At 35.2% G+C, this 15,496-nt stretch overlaps 1 protein-coding gene across 5 annotated transcripts in view; it reads right to left on the bottom strand.

The window, feature by feature from the left end:
- The window catches only part of LOC126852520 (cAMP-specific 3',5'-cyclic phosphodiesterase), a 337,802-nt gene that overhangs the window by 162,619 nt on the left and 159,687 nt on the right, over positions 1–15,496 (bottom strand). Inside the window, exon 2 of one of the 5 annotated variants that reach the window (XM_050597398.1) lies at positions 3,128–3,516. The exons of 3 other annotated variants lie outside the window; for them this stretch is intronic. In XM_050597398.1, coding sequence (XP_050453355.1) covers positions 3,128–3,273 — 146 coding nt within the window. In that variant the 5' untranslated portion in view covers positions 3,274–3,516. The remainder of the gene's footprint in view (positions 1–3,127; positions 3,517–15,496) is intronic. One more of the 5 variants, XM_050597399.1, reaches the window with a different exon arrangement.

Below are 15,496 nucleotides of genomic sequence, written 5' to 3'. Positions count from 1 at the left end.
CACTTCGCTGTTTTTACGCGACGATAAATCGTACTGATAGGATATTCTTGGCCATTAGCCAAACCGAGCTTCTGTTTACCACAAATACACGTAATCGGCACAACAAACCTACGTATCTTATTGCCATAATAGAAAATCGAAAATGTTCAAAAATAATTTCCCCATAAATTTATATCTATTATTTTAATCAAAATGTTGAAAGAGAACATTTTAAAATGTCATTAATCTATCACGAAAAATGAGAAAAAAAAAAAGATGTAAAAAAGAGAGAAGCAATGCTGAAAGTATTGTACTTTTTTGCATTATTCAAAAATCAATACTTTCAGGAATATATATTGTATTGTATCAAAATAATTGAAAAAAATCTTTCACGAGAAAATCAACCTCCCAATCTTTATCTCTGCCATTTCACGACGAAAGCTTTCAACGTCAAGTGCGCGGGCGGCGCAGATATAAAATATATACGGGACGGGATACATCACTTATTATCTCCCGCTACAGACAATAAAGCCGACATAAAAACACGTGAACGAAAAAGAAGGAAGGTAGTACAAGCTGCATCGCTGCGATCTGTAATAACCGGATTCTCCGGTCTCTCGGTTCGCGCAGGTGTTGTCGGGAAATGCAATTTAAAGACATTCACCTCTGGCAAGAGTGTTTTTCTTCCTTCGCGCAAGAGAGGATAGATCCTGGCAAGAAAAAAGGAAGGATACATTTTCTTGCGAAAGGCGAGACCCTGTCCCGATAAGACCAGCACGCTTCGTTATAGAAGTGAAGAAAAAAAAAAGGTTACATGTAAAAAATTTAATTAGGAATTGTTAAAAGCGTCATATTTAAATTATCCGAAATTAACAGAATGCATATAAAAGTATTATGGAATATTATTTTTCCTATCTTAGATATATGTGTGCGTGGCGATGTAAGAGACAAAAATTATAAGTTGCCAATTAGCTAAATGTAAATCTCGAAGACAATCAGCTGTTGCACGGCAATCGTGAAAGAATGTAATAGCGCGCAATTAGGATATTAATAGTCAATTGTTATCGCTCTACGAATGCCTTATACAAATGTGCACGATGACGCGACTCACCTTTTGCAGAGTCATTTGCACATGCCATTCGCGTATTTATGATTCTACGTTGTTTTCTGCCTCCTTTAACCGCGGATAATTATACGTTCTCACGACAAAGCAGTGATAAAAATCATAAACTACGTCTCTTGCAAAGTATAAAGGAATTTTACGCGCGCACGTAAAAATATCAGAAAAATTCTTGAGCGTTAATTAATTAGAAAATCCAAAAACAAACATCGATGGTGGAATGGCTTAGAGGCAGAAAATAATAAGGATGTATAGACACAAGCGGATTAATTTAACGAAACAAGCGCAATCTACACGAACGCGTTTCTCGGATGGCTATTCGAAAGAAAAACACGGTCGTACTTTCTTTTTATTTTCAGCAAGCGGTTCATGTGATACTCTATCTATGGCGCGTTTAATCGTCTTATAAAGCAGTGCCCCCAAGCTTGCCGCTTGGCGACGACAAGAAAGTAAAAATAAAATATGAAAGAGAATTCTCTCCCACGTAAGGAATCTTAATCGTGTCAATGGAAAAAAAATTCTCCTTTCAATATTATACCGTTTAATTTAAATATAATCGTATTCTACAAAGTACCGCGTCAATTAACCATTTTAATTTTCTCTCTGCTTTTCTGTAATGAAATATTAATTTAAAATCGCGCGCATAATTTATATTCTTTCAAAAAAATTAAATAAATATATAACAGCGACAAATAAAACTTAAGCAGTAAACAATGATATATGCGCTTGTCTTTATTCGTAATACATTTTATATAAATCTTCTTTTTTGTATAGCGTAAAACATTTATAATAATAGATAATAAATATTTAAAATTTTGCTACATTGCTTTTAAGCAGAACAAAAATTGAATGTAGCCAATTTTCAATTCTTATTATAAAGATTTATAATAGAAATTGAAAAGTGCTTAGGTATATAAATTTTAACATAAACGAGAATTAAAAGAATAGCAAAAATCATTCAATTTTAATTTATATTCTATTTTAACTCTTTATTGGAAGCAACGCACTAATTCTCACAGAATTTAATAATTAATAATTATAATAATTCTCACTTTTCAAAATTAGAACAGCAACCCGACCTATGATGTGTACCATACCGTATCATTATCTTAGAATAAAATCCTTGGGGAAACTAATGCCTACTAGTTACGTATCGAGATAATCAAAACTTGATTTTTTTATACAAATATTATTCAGCGTGGAACAAATTTAAAGCGCGTATTTTATGTGCTTTAATTAATGCTTTGATCAATGTGCTTCTTGTTCAAGAAACAAGGATTAGAATCACAAAAGGATCATATTTTTAATATTTTTTTCTGTCAAAGTCTTATACTTTAGAAGTTTTTAAAGGTGTTTATTAAATATACGATAAATAAATTGTTCATATAATGAGAAAAATATGACAAGAAAAAGATGACAAACATGCTTTTTTTAAAAGCATCCTACAAATATCTTTTCTGATTTCTGTCATTTTTCATTTTTTCGAATTTTTTACTTTTTATAATTCAGTTATAAAGATATAAAAAAGATTTAAAGACGCTTAATATCTCTGTCTTATATCTTCTCCTTTTCTAGCCAAACATTAAAAAAAAAAGTTTTGTACAAATATTTAGCACGTGTAATAGAGAGAATAAGAATTATTATAAGGTATATCTTACACTTCTCGGTTAAGAATATTGTGGATATTGTTAAGAATATTATTACGTTCTACACCCATTTGATTACGAAACGTAAAATGTCATATTTGCATAATAGCCAACACTCTCTACATCTTATCGAATAAAATCGCGGGGAGCGAAATCGCATTTCCATAAAATTCACGAGTTCATCGAAAGAGTTATAAGCGCATGTGGAAGATTTCAAGGTAAGTAACATAAATTCGTACGTGCAAGCGAGCGTGCGCGAATAAATCCAGAATCTAAGTCTACGTGAAACGCATATTAAGCGGTTAATTAATAATTTTCCCTATACCATTCATACTCACACGCACACTTTCCTCGACAAACTCATTATCCGAATCGTACTCACCTACAGATCCAGGAATGCCGTCTCCTGGGCACGTTACTCGGCGGAACCAGCAACAAGGGGACCGTGCCCTTCATGGCACCCCCGCCCGGACCGCCATCGCCGTCGTCCGCTGGAAGCCGAAGCTCCGGTACTTGGAGACTGCTCATCCTCGACACTCAGCTTCGTTAGAAGAAGCTTCGCGTCACCAGAACGTAAATCCGTCCTCGCGATGGACGTCTTCGCGTATCGCGCGTCGACCGGACATCACCGATCTTCGCGCTTCGACGAGCTCGAACGGACTCTCGGCGACGTGATTTCACGCACACTCGGCCATTTTACGTATTCGCCTTTTGTTAAAATGACATTTTCAGAATCTTGATTTCACGCACACGACCGCGAGATATTCCTCTCTATCCTCCGGCGAATACAAAAACGTCGTCGGTTACATGTCATCGGCGTATCATCGGGTGCGCGCACGTCAAAGCGCAATTGAAAGAATTTTATCATGATTTATCTACAGTTCGTCGCAAAGTTAGACTTTTAAAAGATCGATGACAATAGCAAAAATAGTTAAATGATTAATGAAACGATCGCCTAATGAATTATCAGACGATGTCAAAGATTTAACGAGTATATCTCCTTTATCAATGTCCATTTCTCATTGAATCAGACTTTCCTGCATTAATTCTTTCCGTCGCTAATAAGGTATCATAATCAACCTTGAAGCGTTTACATAAATCAATTATGTGCAGGTTGTGTGATGGAGGACTTTGTTAACTAAGAACGTATTCAACTTTGCAAGTTAGTCATAAATGTATGTATATGTCACCTTCTATTTGCGTTAATATTATAATTCGATCTGATCGAAACAATATTAATATATAATAATATACAGGGTGGCTCATTTTAATTTATCCTCAAATATGTCAAAACTTGTAAGTTTTAGAAGGAAACTCCTTGGACAAAAGTTGTTTGGTTTTGAGGAGAATGGAAGATAGAAATATTAGTTAGACATTGGATGGCATTGTTAAGGTCACTTTCAATTTTTTAAATAAAAATTCCCATTTTTCAATGCAATTTTGTAGCTTATCTCGCTTTAATGTACAAAGTATTGCGGTAAGATTATAGGAAGTTAAATATTTTATATTTTATATCAAAATATATGAGATTAAAATATAAAATAATTCCAAAAGTATTTAAAAAAATACTTTATTACAGTATTTTGAATACAGCTCTCGAAATAAGCTACAAGAATATCCATTGAAAGTGGAAGTTTCTATTTAAAAAATTAAAGGTGATCTTAAAATAACCTGAACAACGCCACCAAGGCCTAACTAATATTCCTATCTTCTTTCCCGCAAAAAATTCAACAACTTTTATCTAAAAATCTTCCTTCTAAAACTTACAGGTTTTGAGAGTATTTGTGTGGATAAATTAAAATGAGCCACCCTTTATATTAATATATACAAATATACATAAATTATAATTTTAAATATACATAATATATATTAATTATAATTTCCATCTTACTCCAATTAAGTTTTGGAACGCAGTTTGTCATTTTTGGACAAAACATCCACGACAAAACTGCACGAGCGTAAATAAAAAATGTTTTTTTATTTTTCCGTTGTCCTGTATGTTGCACTTTGTCCGCGTGGACTTATCAAGATGCCGATCGTGTCGCTTTTATCGGGATAGTTTCAGCAATTGCAACGAGCCATCGAATGAAATCACAATGCTGTAACGTGAGGCGCCTTTTATCACGGCCTCTATAAACGGTTTTGCTTTTGAAAGCTCGAAAACTCGTCGCCTATATTGAGCCCATAGAGTGTGAAACGCATTATGGCAAGCAATGCGCCAGATGAACGACAATCTCGCACGTGAACGTGACAAAGCGCCCGCGGGGGTCACTCATTATGTTCAAAGGGAACAATTTGAGAACTCGACTTGGCTATAGATTCAGTTCGGCATCAACTACGCGACAGAATTTATAACGATTATTTGCGATTTAATCACTCGAAAATGACGTATTCATGTTTTCACTAAAAATATGGAATAAATCATGAATTTAAATTGTAAATAAAATATAAATCTAAGTTAAAGGTATATAATCTGAAAAAATAATCCGTTCTCTCGTAAGAACGTAATATACGGCATGAACAAACGTCGTTAAGCTCCAACCATCCAATTCGAAAAAGTCAACTTAATGAAGGAGGAGAAGGCGAGACGAAGAGAAATGCCGTCGCGAGGAAGTTTCCGGAAACGTCGTTGCTGCAACATATCCCTTGTCACATCACGAAGCCAGGCGGAGCATTTGAAATTCAAATGACGAAACGGAAGCGCGCTGCCGAAACTTTATGTCGGGCTGTACGATAAAAAAAGATTGTAGACATTCACGTCGCGCTTTGTGCGACATCGCAACCATTCCTGTCACATTTGTATGAACAATATCGTTCGAGCCGAATAGCTACAATTCATCGCGGCTGCCATTTATCCAAATTCGAACAGCATGAAACTTAGTTTCTCTTCGTCAAAGTGTTATCGAGAACAAAGAAATATTTAATCAAATTCTAATAATTCATTACAGATTCTTCTTCTTTATTTTAGTTCCATTTGTATTTCCCTTGAAACAAACGATAAACTATCCTAAGTGAGACAGCTAGAAAATTATCAGCGGATCGATATCTGCCGAGGCAAATCCCAAGGGATGAATCAGTACATTCGATACGATATTGGCGGTTCGTTAACTAGAAAAATTTAGTGGCAGACCCAGAGGGAAGGCTCGTGGTAACAACCGTAACGTGCACGAAGAATGATTCCGCATGTTTGATCGCAGTCGATTGATTTATCAAACGTTACGTAAAAAATTATCAGATTTTAGCAAGGTAGCTTAAAATCGATCGTAACAAAACCAACATAATTTTTATTCCCCCATTGTGCAATTACATCGCGATTCTTCTTAATATTCTGCGGAGAAAATTTACGTCGCATTGCATGCCGAGGAGAATTTTTAACTTTGCCGAATTCTAATTTAAAATTAAATTTTCACGATACAAAAAATTGAAAGCTAAAAAATCTCTTGCCACTGACAACGATTCTTCACTAAACTTCCGCCGATGAAAAAACTTTGGAATTATCGTCTCCATCGGGTAATATCCAGGACCCTCTGCCTCAACACACTTACCCGAACGATTACTGTCCTAAGATTTCGAGGAAATGACGATCCATCAGGGGAGGTAACAGGTCCGTAATAACGCGCATTTCAACGAGCTACGTTATTGTGGGGGAATGCGATGGTAAAATGCGGAGGAACTTCGTAATGTCGGAGGTAACGAAGACTGGAAGAAAAACTGCCCCGAGTGTTTATTACGCGGGGGTGTACGCGGAGGCCGGTGTGTAACCTGGCGGAAATAGCGCCGGCATGTAAGTCGAGTATAATAGCGGCATTAAAGCGGAATTATTTCGATGAAGGTTGAAATGTATCACGGGCTCAATGTATCGTTAAATCGCTTTGGTATACACGTCGAGCTGGTTTTTAATCGCGTTGCGCGACGTATTATTATTGTTTTAAAAACAATAAAATCAGTCTTTGGAGGAAGCGTTTAAGGAGACGCGGTAAAAAACCGCGCGGATTCAAGCAGCCGTTGCGACGCGATTCACCAGAGGATTACTTTACCGCACGTGATGCGTCTCTGCGTTTGCGGGCCAACAAACGGTAATTAAACAGGTGAACGGGGAACACGATGTCGCTAACCTAAGTCAAACAGCGGCGCCGTCATCAGAAACACTGTACATACAAAGGATAGGCGCACTATAATAGCAATGAACATCTTAATTAAGCCTACCAAAAATATGAGAGATCGTGTAATACCTTATATAAATCATTTAATCCTTATTGAAATCTGTGTAGTCATTGTGTATCATTATCAATAACTCTCGATATCTTCATTCAGGTAAAATTAATTTTTTGGTGATAGTTGTTTTCAAAAAATATGTATCTTTAATAAACTGATTTTAAATTCAAGAAATATGGGAGAAATATCTCTCTTCCTCTCTCAGATGCTTTACATTAAAACTATTGCGCACAAGCATAATATAATACGGTATTGTTTCATTGACATCATGTGGAACGACACATGTGACACTTTCTTCTCGCGCAGACAGAGTAAGCCGATAATATTATCATTTAAATTATAAAATGCACACTCTTACTTACACGCTACAATATTATACCGAGTGCGTAGTTTGTAAACGCAGACTTGCCCCAGCATGAAACATCTGTAATATATTCGTCATCGCAAGTAACCAATCTCAACCAATCACAGCTCAACGGAAGTCATCATCCCTAACTGAGACTAACATCATTTCTCAACAAACTGTTTATGCCTTTGTCATATTTTCTTTTTATGGCAAAAGTATTTTGACACGTGAGAGTGAGTCAGAAGAATGACAGATGAATATGTCCTTGACTCGCGAGAGAACAACACGCGTCGAGGAATGTGTAAAATATTCCAAACGCGATGCATGCATTCTACGTCGCTGGTAGAAATAACCACAGTTTACACATGACTGACGATGAGACGAGGGAGAGATGGAGGGAGGGGGGGGGGAGAGAGTCATGAGCGAGGGAACCATATGTAAATGGAGCGCAATGAACTCTGCATCACTCTAAAAGCTAGTCCGCAACGATCGCGTTTAGGCCACTCCGAAACATTGTTCGATGATTCGCAGATCATTCAGGTATTCGGTAAACATCGCGCATCATCAGCAGCATCAAGATTAATGAACGCATAAGCCAACGACATGGAGGATTCATTGATCGCGAGATTCGTGGTGTAAATCGCACGCATATACGTGTTTTTAACGTATTATCAAGTGATGCGATCAAAAAGAAATAAATCGAGGAACGGGAGAACCAAATAGCAATTACGAAATCGACTCGTGTACGCGAATTGTTTGACCTTCGCTTTTACGGCGAAAACTTCTCGGCTTCTCGTTTTCGACACGACAATGGCACGCACATGCAGACATATAACTTCGCGACGGTCATCAAACAGAAATACATTCGGCGCCAAAGCACTCATCACGATGAATAAGAAGACGGGAATCTGACAAGTATTCCGTTATAATTCAATCCGACAGAGCTCATCTGCGTCAGATGGATCTAATTTTGAACAAATGAAAAAAATGCGCGTTTTTCGAGATATATTTTGATAAAACAAAATTATTGAAATACGTGTGTGTCTAGTGTTTTTCTTCCATAGTTTTTCATTGATTAATCTTTTGAATTAATAAAAAATTAATTTCATTAGCTTTGAAAAAATTAATTCATTATGCAAATACAATACATTATTTTATGATTATTAATTATATGTTTTATTTGTATTAATTATATGTATTATTAATTATAATTATTAGCTTTTTATGTAGTGCCTGGCTTTGACACACACTTGATATTTTAGGTAGATTCTTTGCTAAATCACATAGACCACTACAAAGTAAGCTTTAGTAGGAAGGTCAGTCTCTTTGATATAAGTTTGTGTCAATAACGATTTTAATCAGGCGAGTTTGCCTTTTACAAGACTGTATATTCCTGACATCGAAACGAAAGTGTTCTATTCATTTCTCGACACCTTTTCCTTGAAATGTTAACCTTAGCAGAGAAATCTCGACGTCTAACTAACGAAAAATCGATCGATAACAGCTTCGTATACTTTACTCTTTTAAAATGCCGCATATGCCTTACAAAATTTTCTATTTATTAATTACAAATAAGAATTGGTCGAGAAAAAGATAGATAATTGATAATGTTTCGCGAAAAAACAAGAAGAAATAATTATTATTCATAAAACCGGTAATATTCATTAGAACATAATTATTTACAGTTTCAATTCATTAAGTGTAGCCTCATTAACGCGATAATAAAAAAGCAATCCGAGAAAAAACACGCTATACATATATACATATGTAACAGTTTATTTAAATCAGTGACTGACAGCTCTATTACAAGCACCACCGAATACAATACGTCACATATCTAAGCGTTGCGATCGAGGCAAAGCTCACCGCAAACGCATTTCTCACATTCCATATATGGAGCAGGAATTCGCGGAATCTCGATCAGCTGATCTGTAGTGTAGAAATAAATATCGGTATACATAAGCGAGATACGCCATCAACGCCTCTATGATATTCCGTGAATGACGTAGATATTTATCTGAAATACGTGTCGGTTTTTCGTTGGGCAATTTAGGGGAAGGAAAATGTCTTCTCTTCTCTAGAACACTTCAAGTTCTCTGTTTGCTGTACTCGAGAATCTCAGAGTGTCATACTAGAAACTTTTCAAAGATAATATCGAAAGACAGAGAAAGAGAGAGTGAGAGCCGTTGAAAGATAATCGATTCAGCTTGACTTTACAGTCGATAAAATTGAAAAATGCTGAATGCATACCAAAGCAAATAACACTTGGTTAAGAATACTAGTCGCTACACACACTGTTGCATCGAATACAGCAGTGCGAGTTTTTATTTTCGCACGTAATAATAACAGTGAAATAAAATTGCGCGATTAATCCCATAATAGAACTACTATAGTGTGTGTATAGTAGAAAAGCGTGGATGCATGTTGGACAAGCGAACAATCAATACTTTCACTTCAATTCTTTCCCAAACCAATTATATCGATATTCGTTGTTGCTGCTCTATACATGCATCATTACATCGAATGGCAATTACAATTGTGCTGCTAATTAAGCCATTGAGGTAGGGATTAATGTCGCATTACTATTGCCAGTCGCAGAGCTCGCGCGCGACCCCAACTCCGCGAGTGTGTTCTAATTACTCGGTTGAAACCGTACAATTTCCGATTATCCTGTCACTAACTTAACGACACATGAGTAAATGCGGAACCGGAAACGCGAGCGCGCAACACACACGCGTTATACGATATCAAACTTGAGATTAATTTCCCGTCCACGAATACGAGCGCTATAAATATCGCATGCAGAAGTAATGGACATGAATTTTTGAATACTTCGACCTTTTCGCATAAACCTTACACGTGGGTTGTTCACGATCGCTGTCAAAAAATTTTGAAATATAAATTTTGCACAGCGCGATGTAAAGAGACTCTTGTTTCTCTCGGATATACGAAAACGTTCATATAAATTTCAAGAAGACACCGTAGTTCCTTCATAGACGCTTTTGTTTCTAATCCGGCCAGATAACCCGAACCCTTTGAAAGCAATTTGACGCGAGCATCAATCCATCGTTATAACGATCGCTGTAACATAACACTGTAAGCCGAGTTGTATTCGCCCATCTATTATTGAACTATACTTGCGAGTAACAAGCTTGTTTCCCTTACGTATAATACCGATATCGTTTTCTTACATAGGGTCGATAGTAATACATCACAAAGATCGACTGGTGAAACAAATAGATTCCCCAGTGAATTAATTGTCGCGGTTTAGCGGGCCGATCTATCTTCACGAATGCCCGATTTCCCTGAAATTTCGAGAAACTTTGATTGATACCGATGTAGACATCTCGCTCCCCTCCTCTCAAGGGAGTCGGTGAGTTTCGTGAAAGGCTATCAGCCGTGACGCGATCGACGATAAGACACATAATGCATAATAAAAAGGTTGACTCGGTTGACGTTCTGTGTAGGATTGCGCTGAATACGAAACGAGTTCTGAACGGATTATCTCAGATGCTGGCTAAAAAAAATACCGAGCACAACGCGAGAGAGTATCTTTAATCTGTCTGTGAACTCGTTCTACGAGTATACGATGAGAAACGATTATAAAGCAGAGTCGAAGGTAAGGAGGACAACCTCTTGCACGCCAAACTCTTGCAGCGGATAAACAGATTATGAAATAAACCGCGAAGCGAACGATTACGAAAGCACCCGAGAGAGGTAAAACAGTAATAAATTATTCGTGCAGCAATTAATGAAAAATGAGAGAAACAAGTTGCAGTGAGAATATATAATAATTTTATACATTACGATAAAAATCTTTCAATTTTTCGTATTCATCTTAGTCTGAAAAGATCTGACAAGCCCTAATATATACGTCTAAGCTCAAAATCCACATATACAGGTCGCGGATATGCAAATATATGCATATATATTCCCAGTACAGCGACTACAGGGATTAACTGGCGAGGTAAGGTACGCTGTAGATGGATAACAATTTTCCTGCAGCAACAAACGGCAGAGCAAAATAATTTACAAGACGCGCCATCGCATCATATAAAGCGTAACATAAAAGATCCATCTTATACCAATATCGAACTTTTCTCGCCGAGAGTAACGCGCGCGTTGCAAAAAAGGGGTGTCTCGTAGGAAAAAAAAAAAAAAAGAAGAAGAAGAGGGTTTACAGCCACATTGACGACCCCGTTCCAATTTTTCCGCACGACAGGGCGATTATGTGTGTGCGCCGCGTGCCAATGACGTGCTAACCGCGCTTTTACATTTTTGTCCCACGTGGCTATCGATCAAGTCTTCTTATTTTATTATATTTTTCTTTTTTTTTTTTTTGCGCGCGCGCGCGCGGATTAAAAATCGAGATATGCATATATAGTAACCTTAGCAACACATTACCCGAGAACGGAAAGTAATAACGCGTATCGCTTACAAGCAACAGAGAAAGTGCAACATGAAAGCGCGCACGTAACGCGCATCGATGCGTCTTCCGTAATTCGGTCAGCATTATTTGATTTCGTAATGGAAACATTAATTTTTTGAGAGAGCCGTCCGTATATAGGAAAAAAGTTTACAAAATTCGCTACACTGTTTATTCGATCACGTTTAGTTGTTTTCTGGATGAATGACATTTGTTTGAACGAAACTGCTGTTGTGTTGATGAAGAGCGCTCTCTCTCTCTCTCTCTCTCTCTCTCTGTGTCTATCTGTGTCCCTCTCTAGAAGAGACTCGTATCCCAGTAATCACGATAACTACGCCGCATATCAATTTGGAATTTTGATGCCGTATACGCCGAAAATTTGATGCGCGGATGGATTTGAGATTAAACACGCTCGGAATACGTCGTCGATTTTCGCGAAAATTAGCATGATTGATTGCATTCAGCTAGGGAATAACAGTTTGCTCGAAAATACAAGCGTTGCCTATTCGTTTGGAGTTAACCATGAGCGCGCACGATGAAAAGATGTTTTCTATTCAACGAAATTATTTGACCGAAACCATCGACGCGCGACTGAATTTTGAAAAATTTCCAAGTTTCCAACAAGTGCAACTTTTTTACAATTTTTATAATCTATAATGAAAGACATATCGCGCGTTTGCGTAAATTGATGTAGAATGTTATGTAGACTTCGTCGCGACATCCTTGCTAGATACTTTGTTACGACAAAAAACGTAGCATATTATCTTAACATATAACCCGTTGCGACATGAATAATTACAATCCTTGAATTTTACTTATATTCCAATTATCGAGACAGTGATTACTTCATCACTGTGATTAAACCAAATTGTTTATGCGAGCATCATCGCTGAGATATTTATAGAGGCAATATACTTAGCAAACATGTAATTTCACGCGCACTATATCCTTCTCATATTTTGCGATTGAAAATAGCTATACAGATTTTGTATTTCATAAAAAAAAAAAAAAAAAACTAAATTAAACGTGGAATGTAGGATAATTTTTATCAAGGTAAGCAAGAAATATGAATTATACATGCCATAAATTATTCATAATAAATACATATTTTTTCATAGTTTCCCTAAAATATTATGTTTTGACATTTTATAGAATTGACACATGTTAACGAACGGATGCGTAGTTTTATTTGTAAATAAGTAATTACGTCGATCACAGAGCTGTTTCTCATAAAAAAAAAACTGAAAAGAAATTAAAGTCGAATCTCTGTATAAAAATGTCAGTCGTATAAAACTTAGAGTTAAATGGACAAGTGGATCAAATTGACTGTGTGCCGAGTTCTCCGAATTTGTTAATTCGCCAGATGAAGCACGAATAAAATTCTGTAATAATGTTGTTAATAAAACGTCGGGCAAAGCGTACTTTGTTGCGAAACAAATCAGAAAAGCAACACGCTGAGTATGGTGAAAAATTACTTGGATTCTTTGTGCGAATAAATATTTTGTTTAGATGAAAACGGCGATGCGAGCGAAATAAAAATAAAAATGCATCGAAGGATGAACGCACAATCGACCGTATAAAGGATATATTTTAACGGAAAGACAAATGTCACAATTCCCATTAAAATATTGTTTTGTTCATGCTAAAATATCATAGAATTTGTTGAAAATGTACCAACGATCATTTCGTGCATTTCATCAACGAGTTGCGCGGAGGTGCATCGGCTGGGATGTAAATTACGGAAACGCATAACGATGTTGCTTCGTTCTCTTTCTCTATCTTTCGCTCTTCCTCTCTCTCTCTCTCTCTCTCTCTCTCTCTCTCTCTTTCTCTTTTCGCAAATTGTGTCAAATGTTATTTATATAACGTATTGCTGTTATTATTGAGAATTCGCGTAGTCGATTGCTTGTAAATTGCAATATCGACAATGAATCATGTGTCATCTTGTGTACTGTATCGGTGAATCGAATGTCACAACAGGCACTTAGCTATCGATTAGGCGGTTATATGATATCCGAGAGAAATTCTCTCGGAAGTTTCTTCCGATTTATCCGCGTTCTTTTTCTCGCCGAAGTAATAACAATGCAAAACAAGCGGCGATGGATTTGAAATTCAAAAAACCACCCGAGGAATAATTTTTTAGAATTATAAAATGTAATTGATATATTAGAAATATTAAAAAAAAAAAACAGATATGTTAAGATATTGATGCTACTAATATAAAAAAAAATTGTTTTTTTGTGTTTAGCCTTTTTTAATTAACTGTATATTAAAAGCATTTATTACACATTATTATTGAAAAATAAATGTTTTTTTCGGCATTTCTCGATAATTAAAAACAATGATTTGGCAGATACGTCACGAGATGAAAATTGTAGACAAGCTGAAAATGCTTTCAGTTCTCTCTCGTCGAGCTTTCATGCAATTCGGGAGCGGAGTTGAATCACGTACAAGCTTTATCGATCGCGCTTCATGAGAAAAATCTTCGTCACCTTTCCGCATTATTCATAATGGTTTCTCCGGTTGATAGAAAAAGTTAAATTCCTCGCAAGAAAAGAAAATTCTTTCGCGCAAATGTCAAGAAAATTAATTACCACTCTCATGAGAAAATGATAGTGCTAATTTTCACTATTCACAGTAGTTAATATATTGTATTTTATTTTTGTAATAACTTCTACAAAAGAGCAAAAAGTTTAATATAATAAAAACAATTGCAGAAATTTTTATTATTCTTGGAAATGTATTTCTCGTGAAAAGACCGATTCAAAAAAAGTTCAAATGATTTAAAAATATCACAGTTAAAAAAATATCCGTAAAAAAATTTTAATAATAATTATTAATCTAAAAACTTATAAATATATATATATATATATATATATATATATATATTTTATGTATTTCTTTTTCCTTCTTTTTAAAAATATATTATGTATTTCCATATAAGTTTTATTCAATTTTATCTGCATAAAGACAGCCGATCAATATATAACTTAATTAGAAGATAATTTAGCAGCCATAGAAACACGATATCTTTATGTAAGATACACGTATCAGTCTTTGGCATGAAGATTCAAAGTACGTGCAAAAGTTATCCAGTTTCTGTCGAAAGACATGCGATATTAATCTTGTATAAAACAAACCCACCAAACCTGCATTATGGCATAACCGATCATCAAGTTTCAAAACTGGACCGCAAACGCTCAATATCATACTATATAATTACTATGAAGTCATTATTAACGCGTATAATTGTTATCAATTGTCACTGATGTGTGTAATTGAATAATAAGAGCCAAATACTAGCTAATTATTCAAAATCGATCAAAATTGATATTCTAAGTTACAATAAATAAATATTTCAAATAAATATTTCAAACAATTTTGAAATAATATGCATAAAATATACGAACATAACGTTTGAAATTATTTTTTCTAGTAAATCACGTTATTATGTTTTAATATGTTTCATATAATTAACTGATATTTAAATCATTCATTCTCAATTAAATGAATTAATTTAATCCTACTAGAATGTCATAACCGATGATGCAAATTTTTTTTATTATATTTGATAAAACTTTTCTCTTTGTTACATCAATTTTTAATTTAATATATATATATATATATATATATATATATATATATATATATATAATATATATTTTCAATATATATATTCCACATTATTTATTTTCCTAAATTTTAAATTAGATTTATTAATTTTTATCAAATGTATGTATTAATTTTTATTTTTTTTTAATTTA

Source organism: Cataglyphis hispanica, chromosome 10 (genome assembly GCF_021464435.1).
Source record: "Cataglyphis hispanica isolate Lineage 1 chromosome 10, ULB_Chis1_1.0, whole genome shotgun sequence".
In the NCBI taxonomy this organism is placed as follows: domain Eukaryota; kingdom Metazoa; phylum Arthropoda; class Insecta; order Hymenoptera; family Formicidae; genus Cataglyphis; species Cataglyphis hispanica.
This window is presented reverse-complemented; position numbering and strand designations above follow the sequence as displayed.